This window comes from Phoca vitulina, unplaced genomic scaffold (assembly GCF_004348235.1).
Source record: "Phoca vitulina isolate PV1807 unplaced genomic scaffold, GSC_HSeal_1.0 scaffold12, whole genome shotgun sequence".
NCBI lineage: Eukaryota > Metazoa > Chordata > Mammalia > Carnivora > Phocidae > Phoca > Phoca vitulina.
This window is the reverse complement of record NW_022589715.1, coordinates 39548393-39572577: the sequence shown is the minus strand read 5'-3', so window position 1 is coordinate 39572577 and position 24185 is coordinate 39548393. Positions and strand designations below refer to the sequence as shown.

Genomic DNA, 24185 nt, shown 5'->3' with positions numbered 1-24185 from the left:
AATTTTTCATATTTTCTCTTTGAGATTAGAGATCTCATTAGAGTTTCAGTGGGGGCTTTATTAGAAAGGAACGCTATAACTGAATTATTACCAGGAGCAGAAAAAAAGAATTATACCAGGGCCCATGTTTGGACTAAGAAATATCAAATGTGTGCTGAAGTTGTAGATGTCTGTACATTGCAAGTTGGTCTGCAATTAGACTGTAAATTAAACTTTACATAAAATCATAGGTAATTACATTTGAAAGACAGACTCTGGATATCTGGGAATGCTTTTTAGAATAGGTCCTTTTCAAACATGGATTAAAGAGGCCTTTTCTTACTTATCTGATCTAGTTCTTTCATGTTATCTTTATTGAATAGAGAATATAGAGAAACTACCTTCAGTGAAAAATGATGGAAACTTTTTATTGATTTGATCTTAGACTATAGTTAGTCTATTAGAGTTCAATAGAGCCTCCCTCTTTATCCTTTGTTAAAAATGTTTGAACAGAGGTGGGGAAAAAAACTTGAAAAGTTCTTTTCTCCATGAATGACTGGTAATTGCCCATTTCCTTTAGCTCCAGCATTTTGTACCTTCTAATGTGACATATAGTTTACACAAAATGTTTAATATTCCTATAAAGACATCAAACATAGGATAGGTTCTGGATGATAGATTAAAACCATGAACTTTAATTTAAAAATCAATCTTTTCCTCTATGAATAATAATTTCTTCTCTAAAAATGATTGACATTTAAGGAATTACATGGAAATGATTATGATGTATAATATACAGGAAATCAACATGCAACAACCAAATAAAATAAGTTAAACACTGATTTTATTTTTATTAGCCCTATTGAAATTTACATACTATAAAATCACCCATTTACAGTGTACAATTCAATGGTTTTTAGCATATTCAGAGTTGTGCAACAATCATCACAATCTAATTTTATTACATTTTTATCATCCACCCAAAAAGCCCATACCCATTAGTGGTCACACACATTTCCCACACCTACCCATACTCTGCTTGAAAGCCACTGATCTACTGTTTATATAGATTTGCCTCTTCTGAACATTCTATCTGTAAATGGAATCATACATTATGTGGTCTTTTGTGATTGGCTTCTTTTGTCTAGAATTTTTTTTTAAAGATTTATTTATTTATTTTAGAGAGAGAGTGGAGGGGGAAGGGGGAGGAGGACGAGGAGTGGGAGAGAGAAAGAATCTCAAGCAGACTCCCTGCTGAGCGCAGAGCCTGATGCGGAGCTCGAGATCATGACCTGAGCTGAAATCAAGAGTCACACTGAACCACCTAGGCACCCCTTGTCTAGAATATTTTTAAGGTTCCACGTTGTAGCTTGTATCAGTACTTCATTCCTTTTTGTTGAGGAATAATACTCCATTATATGGTTAAACATATTTTATTTATTCATTCATCGATTGATGGACAGTTGGATTACTTCTACTTTTTGGCTAGTATGAGTAATGCTGCTATGAACATTCATGTACAAGTTTTTGTGTGGATGGATGTTACGTCTCTTGGTATATATCTAGAAGTGGAATTGCTGGGTCACATGGCGACTCTATGCTTAACTTTTTTGAGGAACTGCCAGATTGTTTTCTAAAGCAGCTGCACCATTTTACATCCTCACTAGTAATGTATGAGGGTTCCAATTTCTTCACATCCTCTCTGAAGCTTGTAATTTTCTTTTTGATTATAGCCATTCCAGGGGTATAAAGTGGTATCTCCTTGTGGTTTTGATTTGCAGTTTTGTGGTGGCTAATGATGTTGAGCATCTTTCAATGTCCTATTTTTAAATCTTTTACTTGGTTAAAAATGTGGACTTTAACCCCATTAGTTGATAGCTGATAAAATATCATTGTCAATTTTTAGTAGTTCATTGCTAATGAGGTCAAGGCTGCAAGGTCTAGCTCTAAACAAATTGGTTAGCTTTTATAGAGAAAATTGTGGTTAAATAGCTACACTCATATGTCCTAATTCTGTTCAATGATCTGACCGGCCCTTGATCTTGCCACTTAAGAGGGTGTGGATGGATCAACCAAAGGGTATGTCCTAATGACTCCAAATATTATTCCAATAAAAATACAATTTATTATCAACACATATTTTAAGGGCAATGATTTATTGTTTTACTAAAAATGGTACATGCTCATTTCAAACATTTTTGAACCATCAAAAAGATACAAAGAAGAAAGCCATACATTGTCCTAAATCTCACTTTTCCAGAAAATAACCAGTTAGGTTTTGGGGAACTATAATATTTCTAAACAGATACAGTTAGATTCAGGGCCAGATGGTTGGATGGATAGAAATAATTTCATGAGAATGGTATCATATTAGATCAGCTTTTTAAAAATAAAAAGGTATCAATTAACTTGGCCTGAGTTAATAACAACAACAAAAATACTTGAGTGAAACTGAAGAATGATTAAATTGATTCAAAGTTCATCTCCCATCTTTTTACCATGACTTCTCCAGTTCTGATTATTTGTTCACTTCTTGGGTGGCTGAATATCATCATCAGAAAGTTTTTTCAAAAAGGACCCATGAGTGTGATAGCAGAAACTTCTGATGAACCAACATTACTTTTCCACTTTTTAATATAATACTCCTGATTTTAAATGTACACACTGCCCCCAAGAATATAGTGTATAAGCCTAGCTTCCCTTGCAGCTAGATGCCCTCTAAGTTCTGGCCAGTGAGATGTAAGCAGCAGTGTTGTATGAAAATTATAGAAAATATCCTTAGAGGGGGTGTACCCATCTTCTGTTCTCCTTCCTGCTAGCTGGAATGCAAATGTAAATACTGAAGTTTATCATCTTAAATCATGATGTGGAAGATCTGTGCTGAATGTAGTATAACAATAAGACAGGAAGATTCTGGGTATCTGACTGTTTCTTTAAGTTGCTATACCTCCAGACTTCTCATGTGAGAAATTTATTTTTATTTTTAATTTTTTTAAAGTCTATTTTTATTTAAGGAATTTCACATGTGATTCTTTCCACTGCCCATCACCTTAGTCCCTCCAAAGTCAGAATCATAACCTCCAAAACAGTCCTTTTAAAAAGAACTTTTGTTCAATCCACAGTTGTCACTGTCAGTCAGTCCACAGTTGTTTTGGTTGGGCTTCTTTGATCTCCTCTCAAATATGGACATGCTTCAAAAATTCCCTGCTCAGTCGGTTACGCATCTGCCTTTCACTCAGGTCATCATCCTGGAGTCCCAGGATCAAGCCCCACATTGAGCTCCCTGCTCAGCAGGGAGTCTTCTTCTCCCTCTGCCCCTCACCCCACTTGTGCTCTCTCTCTCTCACTCTCCCTGTCTCTCTCTCAAATAAATAAATAAAATCTTTTAAAAAAAGAATCTCTTAAAAAAATTACCCAACTGTAATCTTTGGGATTCAATTTCTTCAAGCAATTTACTTTAGGGCCCTAGAAGTCAAATTGTAGCAAGTACATTGATTGCTATTTTGGCAAATGATCTAAAATATATTATTCCTTGTTTCTAATATTGTAAAGTTTTATTTCCAGTCTACTCCATCAGCCTGCAGAAAATGTTACAAGTCTCATTGTCACCACTACCATAAACCTGATGTGATGGAAACGTAACTTCTGTTTCAATAGAGCCACAAAACTACCTTTTTAAAATTATTTTTTATTTATTTTTAAAGATTTTATTTATTTGAGAGAGAGAGAAAGAGAGAGAGCATGAGCAGGGGAGGAGCAGAGGGAGAAGCAGACTCCCTGCTGAGCAGGGAGCCGGATGTGGCACTCGATCCCAGGATCTTGGGATCATGACCTGAGCTGAAGGCAGATGCTTACCTGACTGAGCTACCCAGGTGTCCCCCCAATTTTTTATAATAAAAGATTTCAAACATGCAGAAAAACTTTAAAAATACCTAGATTCAGCAATTGCTAGTATTTGCCTTATTTGCTTTATTTCTTCTTATGCAGATGTGCATGTCTGTGTTTGTATGTATATAAATAACACATTTCTTCCTGAATCATTTGAAGGTAAGTTGCAGAAGTAACATTTTATTCCTAAATACTTCAGGTTTCCTAAAAATAAGATTTGCTAAAAAATAACAGCAATTCCCTAATATCCTCTAGCATCCACTTTGTATTTGAATATCCCCAGTTGTTCCTTCTCCCCACATTGTCTTTTGTAGACTTAAAAAAAACAACAAAAAACAAACCCAAAACTCAAAAAAACAGGATCCAAGATCTAATCACATTGTATTTGGTTTTTGTATTTCTTTCATCTTTTTTAATCAAGAATAACTCCCCACTTTTTGTATTTTTTGTTGTTTCATTACATTTACTTTTTTTGATGAGGCTAGGCCAGTTTATATCCTGTCCTGTCTTCTGGCATTACCTGTTTCCTTGTGGTTTCAATTAACTTGTTTGTTCACATATCCCATATTTTTTGTAAACTGAGTTAGGTGTTAAGGCTTGATAAGATTTGGGTTAGGTATTTGGCCAAAAATATTTTGTGCAGCATTTCATACTGCATTATATCAGGAGGTAGAAGAGGCAGTTTGTTCTGGTATTGGTGATACTAATTTTTTTGGGGGGGGTTTTATTTTTAACTAACCTCTTTACCCAATGTGGGGCTCAAACCCTCAACCCTGAGATTAAGAGTTGCATGCTCCACCAACTGAACCAGCCAGGCACCCTGGTGATACTAAATTTGATAATTTGATTGAAATGTTGACCTCTAGATCTCTCCATTTAAAGGTAGATAATCTGTGGGAGTGATTCTTTAGCATTTTTTCATCTAATCAGTTTAGTATACATTTATAACCTTTGCCTGCATCAATTACATCATTGAATAATCTTCTAAATCTATCATTTTTCTTATATTAGCTAGTATTCTTAGGTAAATATCTTTCCTTCAACTGAGGAGAAACTTCAGTTCCTCCCAAAACACACAGTAAATGCTTAAATGTTTCCCTGTAATTACTAATTGGCAGAGATGGTGTAATAGTCCTCTCTAAAGTTTGCAAATGATTTTGAAGTATTCTTTTTTTCTTTTTTAAGATTTATTTGAGAGAGAGCGAGAGAGAGCACAAGCAGGGGAGAGGGGGAGAGAGAGGAGCAGGGAGGGGCAGAGTAGGGAGGAAGAAGCAGACTCCCTGCTGAGCCGGAGCCCTCCATCCCAGGACCCTGGGATCATGACCTGAGCCAAAGGCAGACGCTTAACTGACTGAGCCACCCAGGGGCCCGAAGTATTATTTATTCTTGAAGTTAAATAATTTTGTTAAGATATGCCTCCATGGAGACTATTTTATGTCATCTTTTTTTTTTCTGGTATACAGTGTACCCCTTTAATCCCAAATTCGGTTAATATGTTACTTTATTTCTGAATACTTTTTCTGTTCCATTTGTTGGCTTCTCTAATTTAAGAATACCAATGATCTGTATGTTGGATTAGCTTTGCTCTCTCAAGCATCATCTCTCTATTTGAATATCCTGTCTTTTCCCTCTGCATTTCTTGTGATAATGTCCAGTGTTGTTTCCATACTGGTAATTTGATTTCCAGGCTTTTTTTCCCCTCTGTTGTTTCAAATCTTTTCATTAGATCTGAAACTGTGTTTACATTCAATTATTTCTTTAGCCTGGATTTTCTTTTTGGTATCCATCTTTAAGCTTTTGATATTTTGAATTCATATTATAACTGAATTCTTCTTTGGTAGAGAATCTGCTTCTTTGACATAAACTTTCTTCCAGATGGGGTTCTTCATTTATCTTTTTCACATAATGTAACTTTCTTTGAGGATTTTGGTTTGCTTTGGCTATGCCCCCCCTTTTTTGTTGCTTAATGGGGCAGTTCTTTCCAAATCGTTCTGATACATTGTGTATGAATTCTTGATATTCTTCCCACATTATCTAGGAATGAGTTGATCTTCTTAGAGCTATAGTTTGGTGGCTGTGCATTATTTTGTCCATTTTTTTTTTGTCCTGATATATTGGAAAAGGGTGGAGTAGGGAAAAGGGTGAGATCTATTGAGATTCAGTATAGCCTCTGTAGGGGACAGGCCTTTGCTCTTTCTCGAGATCCTATAAAATGTCCACTTCCACAGTCCATTCCATGCAGCCAATGGTGTATCTCAGGTTCCATGTATTTTGGCTTATTCCCTTGGCTCTGCATGGGGATAACGACCTGATAATAGCAGGTCCTGGTGAAACTTATTTCTGCTGAAGACTACTGTTTTATTCTCCTTGTCAAGGAAAAAAAAATTCAACAACTCTCCATTATTTTAAGGATATAGTGCAAACCTCTAGGTTCAGCTCCATCCACAATCTAACCTTTCAGGCTTATGTTCCCTTTTCATCGTACATGAATTCTCTCTTGCACCAATTCTATTCAGTGTCTTTAAATCTATGTTTTCCTATATCTATCCTTTTATTCCATAGACCCATGTAGAATGTTCTTTTTTTTTTATTAAGATTTTATTTATTTATTTGACAGAGAGAGACAAAGCAAGAGAGGGAACACAAGCAGGGGAAGTGGGAGAGGGAGAAGCAGGCTTCCTGCAGAGCAGGGAGCCCGATGCGGGGCTCGATCCCAGGACCCCGGGATCATGACCTGAGCCGAAGGCAGACGCTCAACGACTGAGCCACCCAGGCGCCCCTAGAATGTTCTTTCAATTTATCTTTATCTCAATTCTACCTATACTTCCTATTTCCTCCATGAAGTCTTTCCTGACTTATTATAACTGGAAAATCTCTTCATTTTTGGATTCCTATATAGAATTTATTGTCTCTATACTTCATCGGCACTGTTTTATGGTATGGCATTTCTGGTCATTTATATTTTTGCTTATGTCTCAAATCTTTTTCAGGAATTTGTTTTTGTTTTTGGTAGTGCCCTTATTGCATAGTGCCACCTGACATATTTGCAGATTCCTGTTCTCTTAAACATAACAATGAAACCAATTCACACCTTCTTCATTGTTGCAGGCTGCAACTGGTCATCCAAACTCTGGCACTTCTACTCTTCTGGAGACTTTCCTACCACTCAGAGGGCTATATTAAAGCTTGAAGTAGTTGAACTAGTAAACGATTACACTGAGCTCAGAAAGGAAAGGACATGCTCCCAATATCCTTTGTATCATCCTTTTACAGTCTTTTAGTCACTGAGATTTTGGAATCTCTTCCCACAGGTCAGCTGTGGTCCCAGTTTGAAAATGGGCTACTGCAGAATTCACAGTTCACTTTGGGCAGTTTTAGGAGGAATGCCACAGGCATCTGCGTTTGAAGGCCGAGGCTGGTTGTTTGTGGTGTGAGCGCCTTCCCATTTCCAAAATCTGGTTATCCTCAAGTAACTTGGGAGGTAGCTCCTGGGAAGGCGCTGGTTCTTAGGGCAGAGTGAGACCACATCCCCCAGCATTTTTCTTAAATGTGGCAGCACCGCACTTTAACAGATTAGAACCCACCTGAACAAAATGGAAAACTGAAGTAGGAAACAAACTTGGGCTTCGGTCAGCTAGCTACAGTAAGCCTCAGGGACTGGTGCAGAAGAAATTCTCGAGGTGGGCCACATAGATTCTCTTTTCAACTCCACTGCTCTTCATGGATACACACGCACGCCGGCCGCCGCCTCAGTCGCTTAGGGAACGCAAGGCGCTGACAAGCGCTCGCCCTTAGTGCGCCTTCCTCTGCTCAGCCGGAGAACCGCAAGAACAGCGGACGCTGGTAACGGCCTCTCTACGGCCCCCTCTGGGCGTGTGGCATCCTGGGACTTGTGGCCCAGCTCCGCGCGCTCCCCGACCCAGTCCTTTCTGTAGACCCAGAAAGGACTACAATTCCCGGGATGCATCGGGGAAGGGAGGGGCAACCTGGGCGGGGAGAGGGAGGGGCGCCCCTAGGCTCTGGGGCGTCGCGGTTTCCAAGCGCTGTGATCTCGCCTAGTAACCGGCCACCGCGGTTCCCGAAAGCGGCGCTGTGGCCCCGCCCCCGGAGCCCCGGCTGGAGGAAGAACCTGTCTCCCGCGGCGCCCCAGTGACGAAGCCCATCTTCGGGTGCGGGAGGCGGGGAAGGGAGGGCAGGCAGAGGATTTCGCTCCTCAGTGCGAGATCGGGACGTGCTGCCGGCGCCCGCTCCGAGCAGAGGTTAGAGGCGGAGAGAGCTGGGATGCTCTGCGGACGAGGCTGGATCGGGTGTGGGAGGAAGGAGTGCAGGACACTGACAGGGAGGCAGTGCGCGCGCGTCGGGCTGTCCCTGGGGGCTGGCATCCCTCGGACCTGCGGCGGCCGAAGACCGGGATGTGTTTGCGCACGTTGCGGGGTGAGGTGGGGGGCGTCTCTGTCCCCCCACCCCCCGCCAGACTGCAGGCTAACCCTTGAGCCCAGGGGGCCCCGTAGATAGCTCAGACCTTCCTGAAGAGGGGGTACACGATTTTTTACCACTTGTTAATTATTTAATTTCTTTTGGACCAGGAGCATTAGTAGGTAGCGCTTTCCTGCCTCCAACTGCGCTAGTGTCTCGTTTCCTCCAATTCAGAAAAATCTTACATGACGCTTGCTGTTGGAGTTGCTGATCTGTGAGAACTGCTAAGTTCTTTATGTTGTTGTTTTTCTTTTCGGCCAAGAGGGGGTTCACGGAAGATATGAATTTTAAATTGGAGCATCTAAAAACTGACCATTGCATATTCGCCCTGGCTTAATGGGGAAACAGAAAGTATTCTCTTAAATCGTATCAGCAACCGCCAGCCAGAAGCATTTAGGGCATATCATTAAGGAGATGGATATGGAGGGGAAAAGGGGGACCAGTTGACAAAAAACAAAACAAAACAAAAAAACTTGGTTTAGTTTGGGGATCATTTTCTTGGGCTGGTGACTTATACAAAAAAATCTGTTTCTTTCTTCCTCTCTCTTGCATCCTGGGTATAGACTGTCAGTTTCGGATCCAGCGATGGTGATGGCAAAGCTTACCCGGGTTCTCTGTCAAATCAAAGCTGTCACAGAATAAATCCCATTGCCTGCTGCGAAGCCCCCACGCACTGCAAACTTCAGGGAGCGAACTGGGTAATCAGTGTTTGGATATGCAGATCCCTGATTTAAAAGGTGGGGTGACCCCCCCAAGAACCTCTCCTGGGGGCCGAAGCCCGCAGGTGCAGTGAGGCGCGCGCGTGCGAGTGCTGGCGCCCGCGAAGACGCCTTGCCCGGGGAGAGGGAGCCGGGGCGCCCGGCGGGGTCTGGCGGCCGCGCACCGGCGGCTTGTCTCCGGCGGCGGCGGCGGATGATGGTGGCGGCGGGCGCACTGGGCTGTGTCTGTGCGTCGCCGCGGAAATCAGCGCCCGGCGCTGCACACTGAGCCCTTGCAGGTCCTCCGCAGCCCGAGTCTTGGCGAGGACAGACCCGGCACGCAGGGGCCGCGGACCCGCGCGCGGGGGGGCCGGGGGGCGCGTGGGGTCGGCTTATCATGGCGGATCGGACAGCTCCCAGCTGCCAGCTCCGGCTGGAGTGGGTGTACGGGTACCGGGGTCACCAGTGCCGCAACAACCTGTACTACACGGCCGGCAAGGAGGTGGTCTACTTTGTGGCTGGGGTCGGGGTGGTTTACAACACCCGAGAGCACAGCCAAAAATTCTTCTTGGGACACAACGACGACATTATCAGGTAAGGAAGTGGCCTGGGGTCGTGGGGAAGGGTTGGGTGTGGAGATTGGAAGGGTGGGGAGAAGGATGACCAAACGGGCTTTCCTGGGGTCAGATGCAGGAGCCCTCTGGAGTAAAGGATTCTCTCTGGAACTGCATGGAATTACAGAAGGGCTGCGATTCTAAGACTAAGGCAAAGACAGGGTGGGGGGTGCAGGTGGGGAGGGAGAGATCTCTTTCCTCTTTATTCCTCTGGAAGGCTTTTAAATCTCTAAGGAGTTGAGTGTCCTGCTGCTTTTTGGGTGTTCTTTCCGGCTACAAGTGGAAGGATCCCGGGTAACCATCAAACACTTCTTCCTGCCCTAACTGGGTAAATGTAGAACCAATAATCTGAACGGCGGGTGTCATCTTTGGCAAGCTCCTCAGTAGGTTCCTCAACAAGCAAGAGGATTAAAAAAATCTAGAAGAAATTTTGCTATAGGTAATTTGGAATCTTCATCCCAGATGCTTTGAAACTGGAAAATTTCTGCAATGGGTGGGGAGTTTGTTCTCTAATATTTCACTTGGCAGTGTTTTAATGCCAAAAAAAAAAAAAACCATATTTATACACTAAATGGATGCTTCCACAACATCACTGAGGTTATAAAATGATGGCAATTGCTGGACCACAAAATCCTACCAGTCAGCCCCCCGAAAGGCCAACATCTGGCAGTGGGTAGCCAAGACTGATTAGAAAAACACAATTAGATAAATAGCCATTTTAAGGGGCCTTCCCTGTTAAACAGTAGAGGGACATATTTTGATTCTTGGCCCTGTCCTGTCATCTCTGGACCAGACGCATTTTCCTCCAGCTCTTGTCAGCTGCTTATGTGACCAAACAAGGTGTGGTCCAGATGCTGTTCACAGGGAATCCCATTCAGCCTTCTGCAGTTAAGGAAGATTTCCATATGGGAGCCTCACCCATGGGGCAAATGGCTTGCTGAGGATAGACTACAACTGACAGAGACCATATTTGTGCCTTCCAAACTTGTGTGTTCATTGATGTAGAACTATTTCTGTCACATTTCAGAATATTACCACTTGTGTTCTAAGTTTGCCTTTCATAATGAAATAAGTGGTTATGTGGTGTAATGTTAATGGTTTTGATTTCTCCTTGGGGAGAATGATTTAAAAGTCTTGCTTTCTTCCCCCCTTCTAGTGTTGTGCTTATTCTGCAGTCCCCCCCTTTTTATCTGAGCCCTACAGTTGAAAAATTGTTACAAAATGTAAAAACTTAATATTTGAAAATACAGTAAGATATATATTTTTAAAAAAACTTGACTTTTAGAAAATGAAGATTTTAAATATTAGAAGGTCTATTATTCCCAAGATTGGGTGGAGCTGACATGTAAAACTTTCTTCCTGTCACATATGAGAAAATAGCTTTTTTCTTTGCTTCCTGATACAATGAGGGTTGTGATTGGGGCATCCCACTTGGTTCTGTCCTGGAGATTTTGCTTCTCCAGTTGCCAGGCCGCTTATGAAAGTCACAGGTGCAAATGATGAAAAGTGACTTGTGAAAAGGTTAGATGTTTAAAAATTTAAACCCATTATGTTTTTGCTTTGTCTTTCTTAATGCGGTGCTTTCCATTACACCATCTAAATAAGATGTAGCCCTTTGGGGGAATGGAGAGAGTGGCAATTAAACAGAAAATTCCCTGGGGTTAAATAATATTGTTGTGACAGCTCACTGAACTACTTTGAGGGTTTGAACTCCTAATCTTAATTTTTTTTTTCTTTAATAGGAAAAAAAAAATGCACTGTTGAAACTGAAGGGGGGAAAAGGGTGGAGTTGCAGTAAAGTGCTGTGATGACAGGCAGCTGGACTGGTGGGAGTGTGATGATACATGGCTTAGTTAAACACTCAGATTGGAGGAAAAGGTGAATGAAGCTGTTTGTGTAACTGGTTTGCAGGAAGACTCAAGTGATGAAAAAAAAATCACAACTTAGCTTCTGGTCTATTATGAAGGTAGTTGTATCTTTATACTGAATTGTGGCATAGTGGTAAGCCTACCCTTGGAGACTGGACTTTACTGCTAAATTTTTCATGATATTTGGTTGAGTCTGAGTATGTACAGGTGAGCAGAATTCTTTAATATCTGTGTATGTGTCTTTGCACATAGGAATAAAATTAAGTCCAACAGATTTAAAAACACAAACCATAGATCACTATGTAATTAAGAGCTGTAAAATGAGCCTGTATATGCTGTTATTTTGCCTTATCTTACATACATATCTTTTTCTGATAAACGCAGTACACAGACCACATTTGTTTTTAGCCTTAGTGAGACTCCTGAGTGCCATTTCTTTCATAATTTTATTCCCAGAAATATATTTGAATATTTCAGATTAATATTGTAAATTGTTGGGAATCTTTATGTATTAACTGTGGATGTGGACAGGAAAATTAGGCTCTTTTATCTTTATGAATTTCAACTCGTGTTCCTGTTACACTACTGATTTTCCACTTAACATATTGCAGTTAGCTAATGAATGAAGAGGACTATAGCTAAGGTTTCAGTGCAAAAATGTTTTGGGTTTTTGGAAACATTATATGATCGTTCAAGCTTCTAACTCTTGATTCTGTCAAATGAGATAATGTAAGTAATTATCTATTAGCTTTTGGCTTAGCTTGAAAGCTATATTCATGGTGCATATATTTCCTACTGCTTTATTTATTCTGCTACTTTCCCCAGAATATTAACTAGAAAGCAGCCCAACAAATATTGATACCACACCACTCCATTTTATAAAACCGTGTGATCTCTGAGATCACGATGAACTTCAATAATAATGTAGGATTTGGCAGAGCTCACTGGAGCTTAGCATATGTGTCTTCCTGATTTGACAGACTATGTGTTTAAGTCAGATTTTTTAAAATGTTGATATGTGAAGCATAATGTGATTTATTGGATGTGGAGGCTTAGTTTTATTCTTTTGAATGATTTACCCTTCAATACAGATAACAGATTAGAGGATGATGCCTATTTTAGCCCTGATAGCACTGTGACAGGACAGGTAAATACTAGAAGCCGTGTTTGCTCTTAGACTAACAACAGGACTCAATTCAGGCTTAAAGGCAAGGCTGGTAATAGAGACTGGAATATTTACTAACTTGGTTTCTACTGCAGGTAGCAGATCATGACGCGAATGGAGTAAATGAAAGAAAAGGTCATGAACACATTTTGCTCTCTGTCACCTCCCTTCCATTTTCAGTGACTCCATTTAAGACATTTATCTCCTTACTCTGGATTGGCATATTGTTTCTGACTAGTTCCCTGTCTCCATTTTCCTTTTTCTTATTTTTTCACTCTCTAGTGCAAGGAAGGTTTTTGTGCAATACTCTTTCAGGACTTTGTATTGCCTTTGACCTGGCACACACTCAGTGATGAACCCCACTGTGCTGTTCACTGGAGTCACCCGAATGACTGGCTTGACCACTCAGGGCCTTGTTTAGCTGTGAAACGGGGATAATAATACCTAAATTGCAAATTGTAACTTTTGGAAATAATGTATGCAAATGGTTTAGACTGGGGCCTGGCCCTGAGCTGGTATTCAATAACTGCTCTTAGTCATGGCATTAGTAGTATTTCATTAAAAGCACAGACTTACACCATAAACAAAACAGATTGTTCATTGTCCACCAGCTGAAGCTCAGACTCCTTAGCTTTCCATTCCTTCTGGCCCTAACCCACTATTCCTCCCTTATTTTCCTTTTTTTCTTTTTTGAAGTATATATTGTTTGCTTCCCACTTGCCATATGAAAACATTACTCTGTTCTTTCCTGCCTCATGCTGGAATGATTTATCTCCATATCAACCCTTCTCCCCAACAATGGCACAGTGGTGGATTGTCAGATCTAATTTGAAACCCAGATCTGCCACCAGTTGGGCGACTTGGAGAAATTACTAAACCTCTGTGAGCCTTAGCTATCACCAGTAAAACAGTTTCTCATCTACAAATTAGAGATTTATTTATTTTTTTTTAAAGATTTTTTATTTATTTGACAGAGAGAGACACAGAGAGAGAGAGGGAACACAAGCAGGGGGAGTGGGAGAGGGAGAAGCAGGCTCCTGGCTGAGCAGGGAGCCCCATGTGGGGCTCGATCCCAGGACCCTGAGATCATGACCTGAGCCGAAGGCAGACGCTTAACGACTGAGCCACCCAGGCGCCCCTACAAATTAGAGATTTAAAGGTACCTGCCTTGTAGCTTGTGGAGATTACATACAAGGTGCCCCACAGTGTTTGGCAAACAGTAAGTGCCCACCGCAGGGGGCCTGTTTGTATCCACACCCTGCATGGCCCCATCTGCTTCAGCTTCACCACTCCCATGAGACCTTATACCATCCTTAGATGAAGGCATGCCTAGCACTCCTAAAGTTTTGCATCTTTTGTGACCACTGCTGCTCACTTAATATGTATCATTTAGTACTTTTCTTTCATTCTATTTTCATTTATAAGTGTATATAAGATCTTTGAGGATGAGAATAAATTTAATAACCAGAGCCAACATTTCTTGAGTGCAGACTCAGCACTAAATAAATGTGTGTACAGATTTATCTCATCCATCCTCTTAACAACCTAATGACATTGGAACTATTGTTAGCCCCAGTTTACTGGTGAGGAAACCAGGGCACAGAGGGGCTAAGGATCTTGCCCGTGGTCACTATTTAGCAGACTATAGAATGGGAATTGGAACCCAGGGCTGATTCCAAAGCCCAAAGTTATTGCTTCACTGTTTTACACGCTTTTTACTTTTCTCAGTCACTGTGGCCCTACCACTGTGCCTTATTTCTAACCAGAACTCTGTGAGATTCTTGCTTCTCCTAACTCTGTTTATCAGTCTGGTGCTTATCAGTTTATTAGGAGTATTTGAAGCTGATTGCTAGAACTCAGTCTAGAAGTGGAGCCATGTTCAAATTCACCTCAGGAACATTACCAGCTTTGAGACAATTATCCAAAACAATGATATACTAGAGATATTTTTAAAAATTAAGTCTCAATTGTGACATGGCTAAAATAATGTGGTGCTGCAAATACAATTGAACTTGCTGAATTTGAAAAGAGGGGTCTAACAGCCGTGGTTGGGTGTAGAGTATTGAGTGAACAGGTTCACATGAGGGTCTGGAAATGTGATTTCATATTCTTTAGTCCCTTGACCAGTTTGAATAAGGGAAACATGGGGGTAACTATAAAGAATCAAACCCATATTGAGTTGAGTACCTGTTCTGTACCAGATACTTTTATATATAGATCTGTGTCATCTAATTGCATTCCCCTCTCTCCCATCTCTGAGAGGTAATCTTCTCATTTCCCTCTGGGTGGGAGTGGCTCTGAGAGGGAAAGAGATTTAAACAAAGTAATTCAGTAGTACCGTTGACTATTCATTTGATCCTGTTCATTTGCAAGAGCATGAAGTGAAAGGCTTTGATGGAAGTTTATGATCTGTTCGTAAATAATCTTATTATTGTTATTCTTATTAATAAGGTATAGTCTATTTGGTGATTTTTAAAAAGGATTTTATGTATTCGTGAGAGAGAGAGAGAAACACAAGCAGGGGAGCGGCAGGCAGAGGGAGGGGCAGGCTCCCCGCAGAGCAAGGAGCCCGATGCAGGGCTTGATCCCAGGACCCCAAGATCATGACCTGAGCCGAAGGCAGATGCTTAACCGACTGAGCCACCCAGGCATCCCTATTTGGTAATTTTTATTAAGATTTGTTTATACCCTAAATTGGGAACATTTTACTTGTTTATTCATCAAAATCGCATTTACTCTCTAGAACGTACCAAGTGCAGGGAGTGCAGCAGTGAATAAGACCACATTCTTGCCTCCATTCTGATGGTGGAGGCCAACAATGAATGAACAAAAAGACACGGTGAATATAGATTGTAACAAGTACTGAGAAGGGAATGATCATAGAGAGGAACTGGGTTGGTGGGAGCTACCTGCCATAGGATTCCAGGGCAGCTCTCTAGGGAGATGGCATTTAAGCCGAGACCAGAAGGATGAGAAGGGCGGATAAGTGAAGACGGCATGGCAGAGGAGAGGTGACATGCAAAGACACCAGGGTGAGGAGGAATTTGGTGTGCCAAGAATTCTGGTGTAGATACCCAGAGAAAGACCAAGGTCATTGTAATTCTCATCCAGGTCATTAGTGCCTCAGGGGTCTTGGTACCATATGTCCTAGATTTCCCTGGACAGTCACAAATATTCCATTCAATTCTTGTTATAGATATACTTCTCTATCATATCGTGGCTCTCTATTTTTAATTCAGAATATATGACCATGTTTTTATTTAGAAAAAAATGGTTACTATATAGTGGGTCATTGTTTGAAAACATTGTACGGGAATATACTCTCTTACAAAGAATGATATTGGCCCCACAAACAACAGTCAATCAGAATGTAGATTATACTGTGGTAAGTGAAAAACTGTTCCATGGCAGCATTTCTAAGCAGAGCTGTCCTAAGCCCTCTCCTACCCACAAGGATTTGGATCTGAACACTTTTGCAATGTAGGTGACATTCTTGCCACCAAAAAAGGAAGCTGCTGGGAAGACTGACTTGCTGGCTTTGCATCTGGGACTTACTCGTCCTGAAACCACATGGAAAGCCATCCTTAAGCCACCAGACTACATATCTTTAGCAGTCAGGCTTCTTTTGTAAGTTTAACCCAAATTTGTCATATGTGGATTGATCTTAAGTGTAATTAAAGTGTTTGAGAGCAGACGTTTCTTCTCACATATCATTGTTCATAGGAGTCACCTGAGCACATGCTGAAATCTAGCTTCTGACTCAGTAAGTCTGGTATGAGGCTTGACAGCTCCCAAGTGATGCCAATGCTTCTGGTCACAGGCCACAGCAATATTTTAGGGACCTCACTGGTATGTTTCAGAGCTCAGTAGACCAGTGTTTTTTTCAACCCAAATGAGATTGCCAGCTAGCGAAATAGACTTTTAATAATATATATGATCTATACATTGATTAAATTCTTAAATTAACAAAATTAATTTTTTCATTAAGATGGTACCTAGGCCTGTGTTCTAAATGCTCCAGAAAGAACCAAGCAGGCACTGATTGAAATGAGTTACGAGATGGTGAGCTTGTCCCTGTGAGCAGTGGAAGAGATGTCCACAGCCTTTGTGTAGACCTGTGTTTTCTGGTATCTTGAGTGTATAGCTGGAGTGGACTTGCAGAATCATATGGTAACTCTGTGTTTAACTTTTTGAAGTAATGCCAAATTTTTTTCCAAAGCAATGTATAATCGTACCACCAATGTCTTGAGTGCCAACTCCTCCACAGCCTTGCCAACAATTGTTATGTTCTTTTTGATTATAGCCATCCTACTGGGTGTGAAATGGGATCTCGTTGTAATTTTGATTTGCATTTCCCTAATAACTAATAATATTGATCATCATTTCATAATTTATTGATGATTTGTATATTCTCTTTGGAGAAAATGTCTATTCAAATCCTTTGCCCATTTTTAATTGGTTTTTTATCGTTGAGTTGTAAAAGTTCTTTATATATTCTGAATATAAGTCCCTTATCTGTTATTTGCAAATATTTTCTCCTATTCCACGAGTTATTTTTTCACTTTCTTAATGGTGTCCTTTGAAGCACAAAAGTTTTAAATTTTGATGATGTCCAATTTATTTCTTTATTTCTTTTGTTCCTTATACTTTTGGTGTTAAATCCAAGAAACCATTGCCTAATTTAACTCATGAAGATTTATGCCTACATTTTCTTCTAAAAGTTTTAGCTTTGACATTTAGGCAGATGATCCATTCTGAGTTAATTTTTATATATGGTGTGAGGTAGGGGGAGTCCTACTTCATTCTTTTGCATGTGGATATCTAGTTGTCCCAACACTATCTATTGAAAAGACTATTCTCTTCCCTTTGAATTGTCTTGCATGTCTATAACCTTTGAATTCTCCTAGCAGAGGGCCCATTCTTCTCATTTAGAAGATACTGAACATTTGGAGACCCAGAAACTGAAACAATTGTTAAAAAGATTAACTTAGAAGTAATAGAAATCTGAGGCTTTGGTTGCTATCCTATTTGAAAAGATGGTGTTAGAAACTATAAGGATGTGTAAATTTTTTATGTTTAAAGAATATAACCATATTTATACTTTGAGGACCCAGTGCAGTATTTAGTAATCGCTGGTTTAGGGACCAGCAACAGTCTATACATTGGCTTTGTTTACTCCCAAAGATTCTTGCTTTTTAAAAATGAATTTCCAGGCTTTGGCCTTGCTGCTGGAGACAAAAGGGAATGCAGAGGGAATAGTCAGAGATTGTGCCCCTTGACCTCTACCCCCTCATCAGTTCATTCCTTTCTTCCCCCAGTGGGAGGCAGGCACCTAGATGACCTCAACCCAGAAGTTGAAGTATTCCACAGTTGCCCACTAGTTTTTTACCACCCCTTTCCCCATCAGCATGAAGGAGGGGAGTGGCAGGCCAGCAATAACTCCCTGAGATAAAATCATCTTTCTCTGGACTGGCAGTACATAAATAAGTTGGTCAGAGAATTATTCTAAAGCTATCGAAAATTATTTTAAGGCACAAGGATTCGTGTTAAGTGTAGCTGCTATTTAACAGTGTCATTAAAACATGTTTCTGTGTTCATTGTGAATTGATTTTATGGGTAAGAATAAAACAGGAGCCACAAATGACAGGATGCCTTCTCAATAAAAGATCAGTTGCAAGAAACTGAAACTTTTTCAAAGAAACACAATTAAGGAGAGGATCATAAGACGACAAGAGAATCTTTGGGAACTCTATTATAGGGAGTAGGCTGGCCTTTCAGGCATTGCACAGTTATCAGGCAGCTATTTCTTTCTCTTTCCCTATGTCTTTCTCTTGTAAGAATCACAGATTCATACAGATTCATATCTCTGCCTCTCTCTGGATAATATATGCTTTGATTTTCTATGTCTGCAGACTGGCTTCTTAACTCAATGATCCATTTTGCACATAGTCATCCCTTTCCACAATTCATCTCAGCCCTTCAGCACACATGACTATCCAGCTTGGTCCTACAATACCAGATGAATCAATCAGTCTTTTGCGTCTTAATTCCAAATTTCCAAGAAAGAAAATCTAATTGGCTTAGCACTGGACAGGATGTCCACCCAGTCCAATCAGCTGTAGCCTATAGGGTGGGGCCATGTTTCAGAGGGCTGCCGCTTTAAGAAAGTTTGTCTAGGATAACATCATACTCAATGGGGAAAATCTTAGAGCTTTTCCCCTAAGGTCAGGAACAAGACAAAGATGTCCATTCTCACCACTTTTATTCAACATAGTACTGGAAGTCCTAGCCACAGCAATCAGACAACAAAAAAGAAATAAAAGGCATTCAAATTGGTAAGGAAGAAGTAAAACTTTCACTCTTTGCAGATGGCATGATACTATACATAGAAAACCCTAAAGACTCCACTAAAGAACTACTAGAACTGATAAATGAATTCAGTAAAGTTGCAGGATACAAAATTAATACACAGAAGTTGGTTGTTTTTCTATACACCAATAACAAAGTACCAAAAAGAGAAATTAAGAAAACAGTTCCATTTACAGTTGTACCAAAAATAATAAAATACCTAGGAATAAACTTACCAAACAGGTGAAAGACCTATACTTTGAAAACTATAAAACATTGATGGAAGAAATTGAAGATGACACAAAGAAATGGAAAGACATTCTATGCTCATGGATTGGAAGGACAAATATTGTTAAAATGTCTATACTACCCAAAGCAATCTACAGATTTGATGCAATCGCTATCAAAGTATCAACAGTGTCTCTTACAGAGCTCAAACAAACAATCCTAATATTTGTATGGAACCACAAAAGACCCCAAATAGCCAAAGCAATCTTGAAAAAACAAAACTGGAGGTACCACAATTCCAGACTTCACGTTGTATTCCAAAGCTGTAGTAATCAAAACAGTATGGTACTGGCACAAAAATAGACACATAGATCAATGGAACAGAATAGCAAGCCCAGAAATAAACCCACAATTATATGGTCAATTAATCTTTGATAAAGGAGGCAAGAATATGCAATGAAGAAAAGTCTCTTCAACAAATGGTGTTGTGAAAACTAGACAGCAACATGCAAAAGAATGAAACATCATACACAAAAGTAAACTCAAAGTGGACTAAGGACCTACATGTGAGACCTGAAACCATAAAAAATCCTAGAAGAGAACACAGGCAGGAATTTATCTGATATTGGCCGTAGCAGCATTTTTCTAGATATGTCTCCTGAGGCAAGGGAAAACAAAAGCAAAAACAAACTGTTGGGATTACATTAAAATAAAAAGCTTCTGCACAGCAAAGGAAACAACCAACAAAACTAGACAACAACCTACTGAATGGGAAAAGATATTTGTAAATGACATATCTGATAAAGGGTTAATATCCAAAATATATAAAGAACTTATACAACCCAGCAAAAAAAAAACCCCCAAATAATCTAATTAAAAAATGGGAGGAAGACATGAATAGACATTTCTCCAAAGAAGACGTCCAGATGACCAACAGACACATGAAAAGACGCTCAACATCAGTCATCATCAGGGAGATGCAAATCAAAACCACAATGAGATGTCACCTCACACCTGTCAAATGGCTAAAATCAAAAACACAAGAGACAAGAAGTGTTGGTGAGGATGTGAAGAAAAACCATCGTGCACAGTTGGTGAGAATGCAAACTGGTACAGCCACTGTGATAAACAGTATGGAAGTTCCTCAAAAAATTAAAAATGGAACTACCCTATGATTGATCTAGTAATTGCACTACTGGTATTTACCCAAAGAACATGAAACAGTAATTCAGAGGGATATGTGCACCTCTATGTTTATTGCAGCATTATTTACAATAGCCAAACTATAATAGCAGCCTAAGTGTCCATCGATAGATGAATGGATGAAGAAGAGGTGGTATAGATATACAGTGGAAATTATTCAGCCATAAAAAGAATGAAATCTTGCCATTTGTAATGATATGGATAGATCCAGAAGGTATAATGCTAAGCGAAATGAGCCAGAGAAAGGCAAATACCATATGATTTCACTCATATGTGAAATCATCAAGCAAAAGGGGAAAAAGAGAGAGAAGCAAACAAAAACAGATTCTTAACTATAGAGACCAAACTGATGGTTACCAGAGGGGAGGTGGGTAGGGGGATGGGTAAAATAGGTGAAGGGGATTGGGAGTACACTTACCTTGATGAGCACTGGGTGTTGTATGCAAGTGTTGAATTACTATATTGTACACCTGAAACTAATATAACACTTTATGTTAACTACACTGGAATTAAAATTAAAGAAAGATTATCTAATAAGGGAGGTATGGGCTAAGAGAAGGAACAAATGGCAACTCTACTAGAGGAGGTAGATAAGAAGAGGAGGCAAATGATTTCTTGATAGAAAAAAAAACCAGAACAGTGGTGAGAAATACTGAGTTGAGGGCAAGAAAAGGTAAGGAAGGGATGTTAAGAGGGCTTAAGTACAAAATATTGGGGATATAACACACCATGCAATTTTCAGTTCTCATAAGAGGCCATAAGAGGTCTCTGGGGGATGCTGGCCAATGGCTGGCGACCACAGCCTCGGGGAGCCAAGTGGACAACACACATTTGCCTACTGGGGTGCCAGTGCTACTATTAGGGTGTTTTCCCCCTGCCAGGGTCTGGTGGGAGAGGGAGAGGGGAGTATATGGGAAAGGGGGCTGATGCTAGCAGGCACCAGGGAGGTGGTCAGATGGCACTCACAGGAGGCTGCAAGGTGATGTTGGTGGCACAGCTCTTTACCAGTTGGTGAAGAAATATTTTCATATTTTACCTGGCACAGATACTGGTGCACGTCTGTTGGACACCAGCCCTGGCTATGAGTGACATGCATGGACCCTTAGATGATTTTGTGAGGTTGGCCATCTAACAGGTGTTGAAAACGACTCTTCCTAAAGTCAGACTTAGAAGCTACCTAAGGTTCCCTATTGCACAGGATAAGGTTCAAGCTCCTTTAGCAGGGTTTCTAAGGCTTCTTACAATCTGGTTCCTGGCTCCCCCTCCAACCTGATGTCCCTCCATGTCCTTCTAACATCCTCCAGCCACATCAAACTCCTTGCAGTTCCCTGAGCCCAGTTTCGTATTTTGTGTATCTTCATCCTTCAACATGCCATTTTGCCTGCCCGCAATGACCCTTCACTTCTCTGCTTGTACAGTCTCATTCTGCCTTCAGTCTTGATGTAGGGTCATCTCCCCGCTGAAGCCTTACCTGACAACTCAAAGGCCTATTTTAGGCCTTTCTTGCTCTGTATGTCCAGGCCACAATGCCAGTACATGCCTTCTGGAATCATTGCATTATGGTGCATTTGTTGACTTACCCATCTGTCGACCTGATCTGAGTTCTGAGTATGTTCCCTGGTATGGCACATGTTGTGGACTTAATAAGTGCCTAACATATTCTTATTTGTTGTTAGTTCTTCATATCTCAAATTACTTGTAAGGAGTGAGCTGTGAAATGGAGATGGTATTTCTATAGGACTCATTCTATACATACTTCGTGAAGAGAAAAATCCTGAAAATATATTGTCAGCTGGCATGTAAAGGCAGAATTCAGAATCTTGTTTTAAAAAAATATTCGGATGGCAATAATGACCAATTACTGCATTGCTCTTAAGTCAGACTCCAAATCCTATCTGGCTCGTTCCTTCTACTGTTTTCCTGATCTACAACGGAAAATCCAGCCATTGAAGACACAATGTTTTTCTTCTGAAATGTGTCCATGGATCTTATAATGAATGAAACACTTTTTTAATGCCTTAAGATTTTTTGACTGTGTTAGTAGGAAAACCTTGATTCATATTCTTTTAGATTTAGGAAACATGGCGATCAACTTTTGAAAATCTGAGGTAACGTTTGCAAGAAGGGTATTTGGAGAGATTGTAAAGTAACATCTGCTGGCTCTAAATGAAGCGAAGTCTTTCCTGGCCCAGAAGAGTTTCACACAAAGATATAGAAGTAGGCGTTCAAGGGCAGGCCTCCTGGAGAAAGTGACTTTTGAAGGATGAAGAGCAATTTGGCAGGCCAGGTGGAAAAATAGGGGAGGGAAGGAACACCAAGGAGGGAACGGCTTATGCAAAGGCTCAGGGGCCCAGGAGCCGGGTCTCCTGAAGAGAGAGTACTTGGTTCAGCACTGTGGGAGTGAGGAAGATACTGTGGGTGATGAAGCTGAGTAAGCGGCCTGGGGCTGGATTGCAAAGGGATTTACAGCTCGTCCCACAAATTATGGGGACCAGTGGGAGGATTTAAACATTTAAAAAGGCCGATTTACATTTTAGGAAGATCATTAAAGGCAGAAGATTTCTACTTTCTTTATATTAACCTTTTCTTTGAGATTCCTCCCCACACCTTTTTTCCTTCAATGCCAAACTTCTCAGAAGTAGGAGCATGGCATCTTATGGGGAATCAGGTCCTGGGGGATCTAGTGAGATGCCTGACTTTGGGCATGGTGCTTAACATGGGCCTCTTCTAAAAATGAGCGGGCTGACTCTGTGATCTCTAAGACCCTTCTAAAATCCATTCTAATTAAAGTGTTGTGATTCTGAGTTGTCTCCATTGACTGCTTCATCTTATCTCTTGTTCACTCCTTAACATAAAGAACTGGCTTCTCCCTCTAACCAGCCACTGCAATCTTTCTCTGAAAGGGCTCCAGTGACCTCCACTGCTAAATGGGGCCATGTCCAGCTTAACCTCTTCACAGCATTGGGTACAGTTGGTCACCCTCTACTCAATATCCTTCCTTTTCTGTCCTGGAGGTTATAGCCCCCTGGTTTTCTCTCACTTCCCTGACTGACCTTGATCTCCTCTTCTCTAAGTCCACCTCTTATATATAGGGGCCCCTCAACATTGCTCATCAGGTTTTCCTGCCCAAAATGCATGACCTGAGGCTAGTCATGAGGAAACAGACCAATGCAAAGTAAGGGACTTTCTTCAATGCAGCTGGTCTGTACTTTGTGAAAAATAAAAATTGAAAAAAAAAAAAAAGACGAGAGATTGAAGGACGGTTCCAGATTAAAGGAGACTAAAAAGATTCAACCAAGTGCAGTGTGAGAGCCTGCATCGGGGTGGGGAGGATTGTTATAAATGGTGGTATTGGGACAGTTGGTGAAATTTGAATATGGGCCCACATATTAGGTTAATAGCAGAATTCAATTGTACAATGTGGTTATGTAGGAGAAAGTACTTGTCTTAGGAGATATGTGCTGGGCTATTGAGTGAAGAGTCATGAAGGCTGCAAATTGCTCGCAGCCATTTCAGTAACAGCAGCAGCAAATATGACAACAATAATGCATCTGTGTGTCTGTTTGAATGTGTGTATGTGTTTGTGTTCCTCATGGTATCTGTTCTCTCCTCTTCTCATTCCATGTTCTTTCCCCAAGACCTCTTACCCATTGCCTCTCACTGCTCCCATCCTTGCCCTCCCATTCTGTTCTCAGCACAGCAGCCAGTTGATCTGGTT

At 40.7% G+C, this 24185-nt stretch overlaps 1 protein-coding gene across 4 annotated transcripts in view; it reads left to right on the top strand.

Moving 5' to 3' along the window:
• The first annotated feature begins 7899 nt into the window (after positions 1 to 7899).
• EML6 (EMAP like 6) overlaps positions 7900 to 24185 on the top strand; it is a 263755-nt gene continuing 247469 nt past the window's right edge. For all 4 annotated transcript variants that reach the window (XM_032410977.1, XM_032410976.1, XM_032410978.1 and 1 more), the window contains exons 1-2: positions 7900 to 8126; positions 8907 to 9635. In XM_032410977.1, coding sequence (XP_032266868.1) covers positions 9439 to 9635 — 197 coding nt within the window. In that variant the 5' untranslated portion in view covers positions 7900 to 8126; positions 8907 to 9438. The remainder of the gene's footprint in view (positions 8127 to 8906; positions 9636 to 24185) is intronic.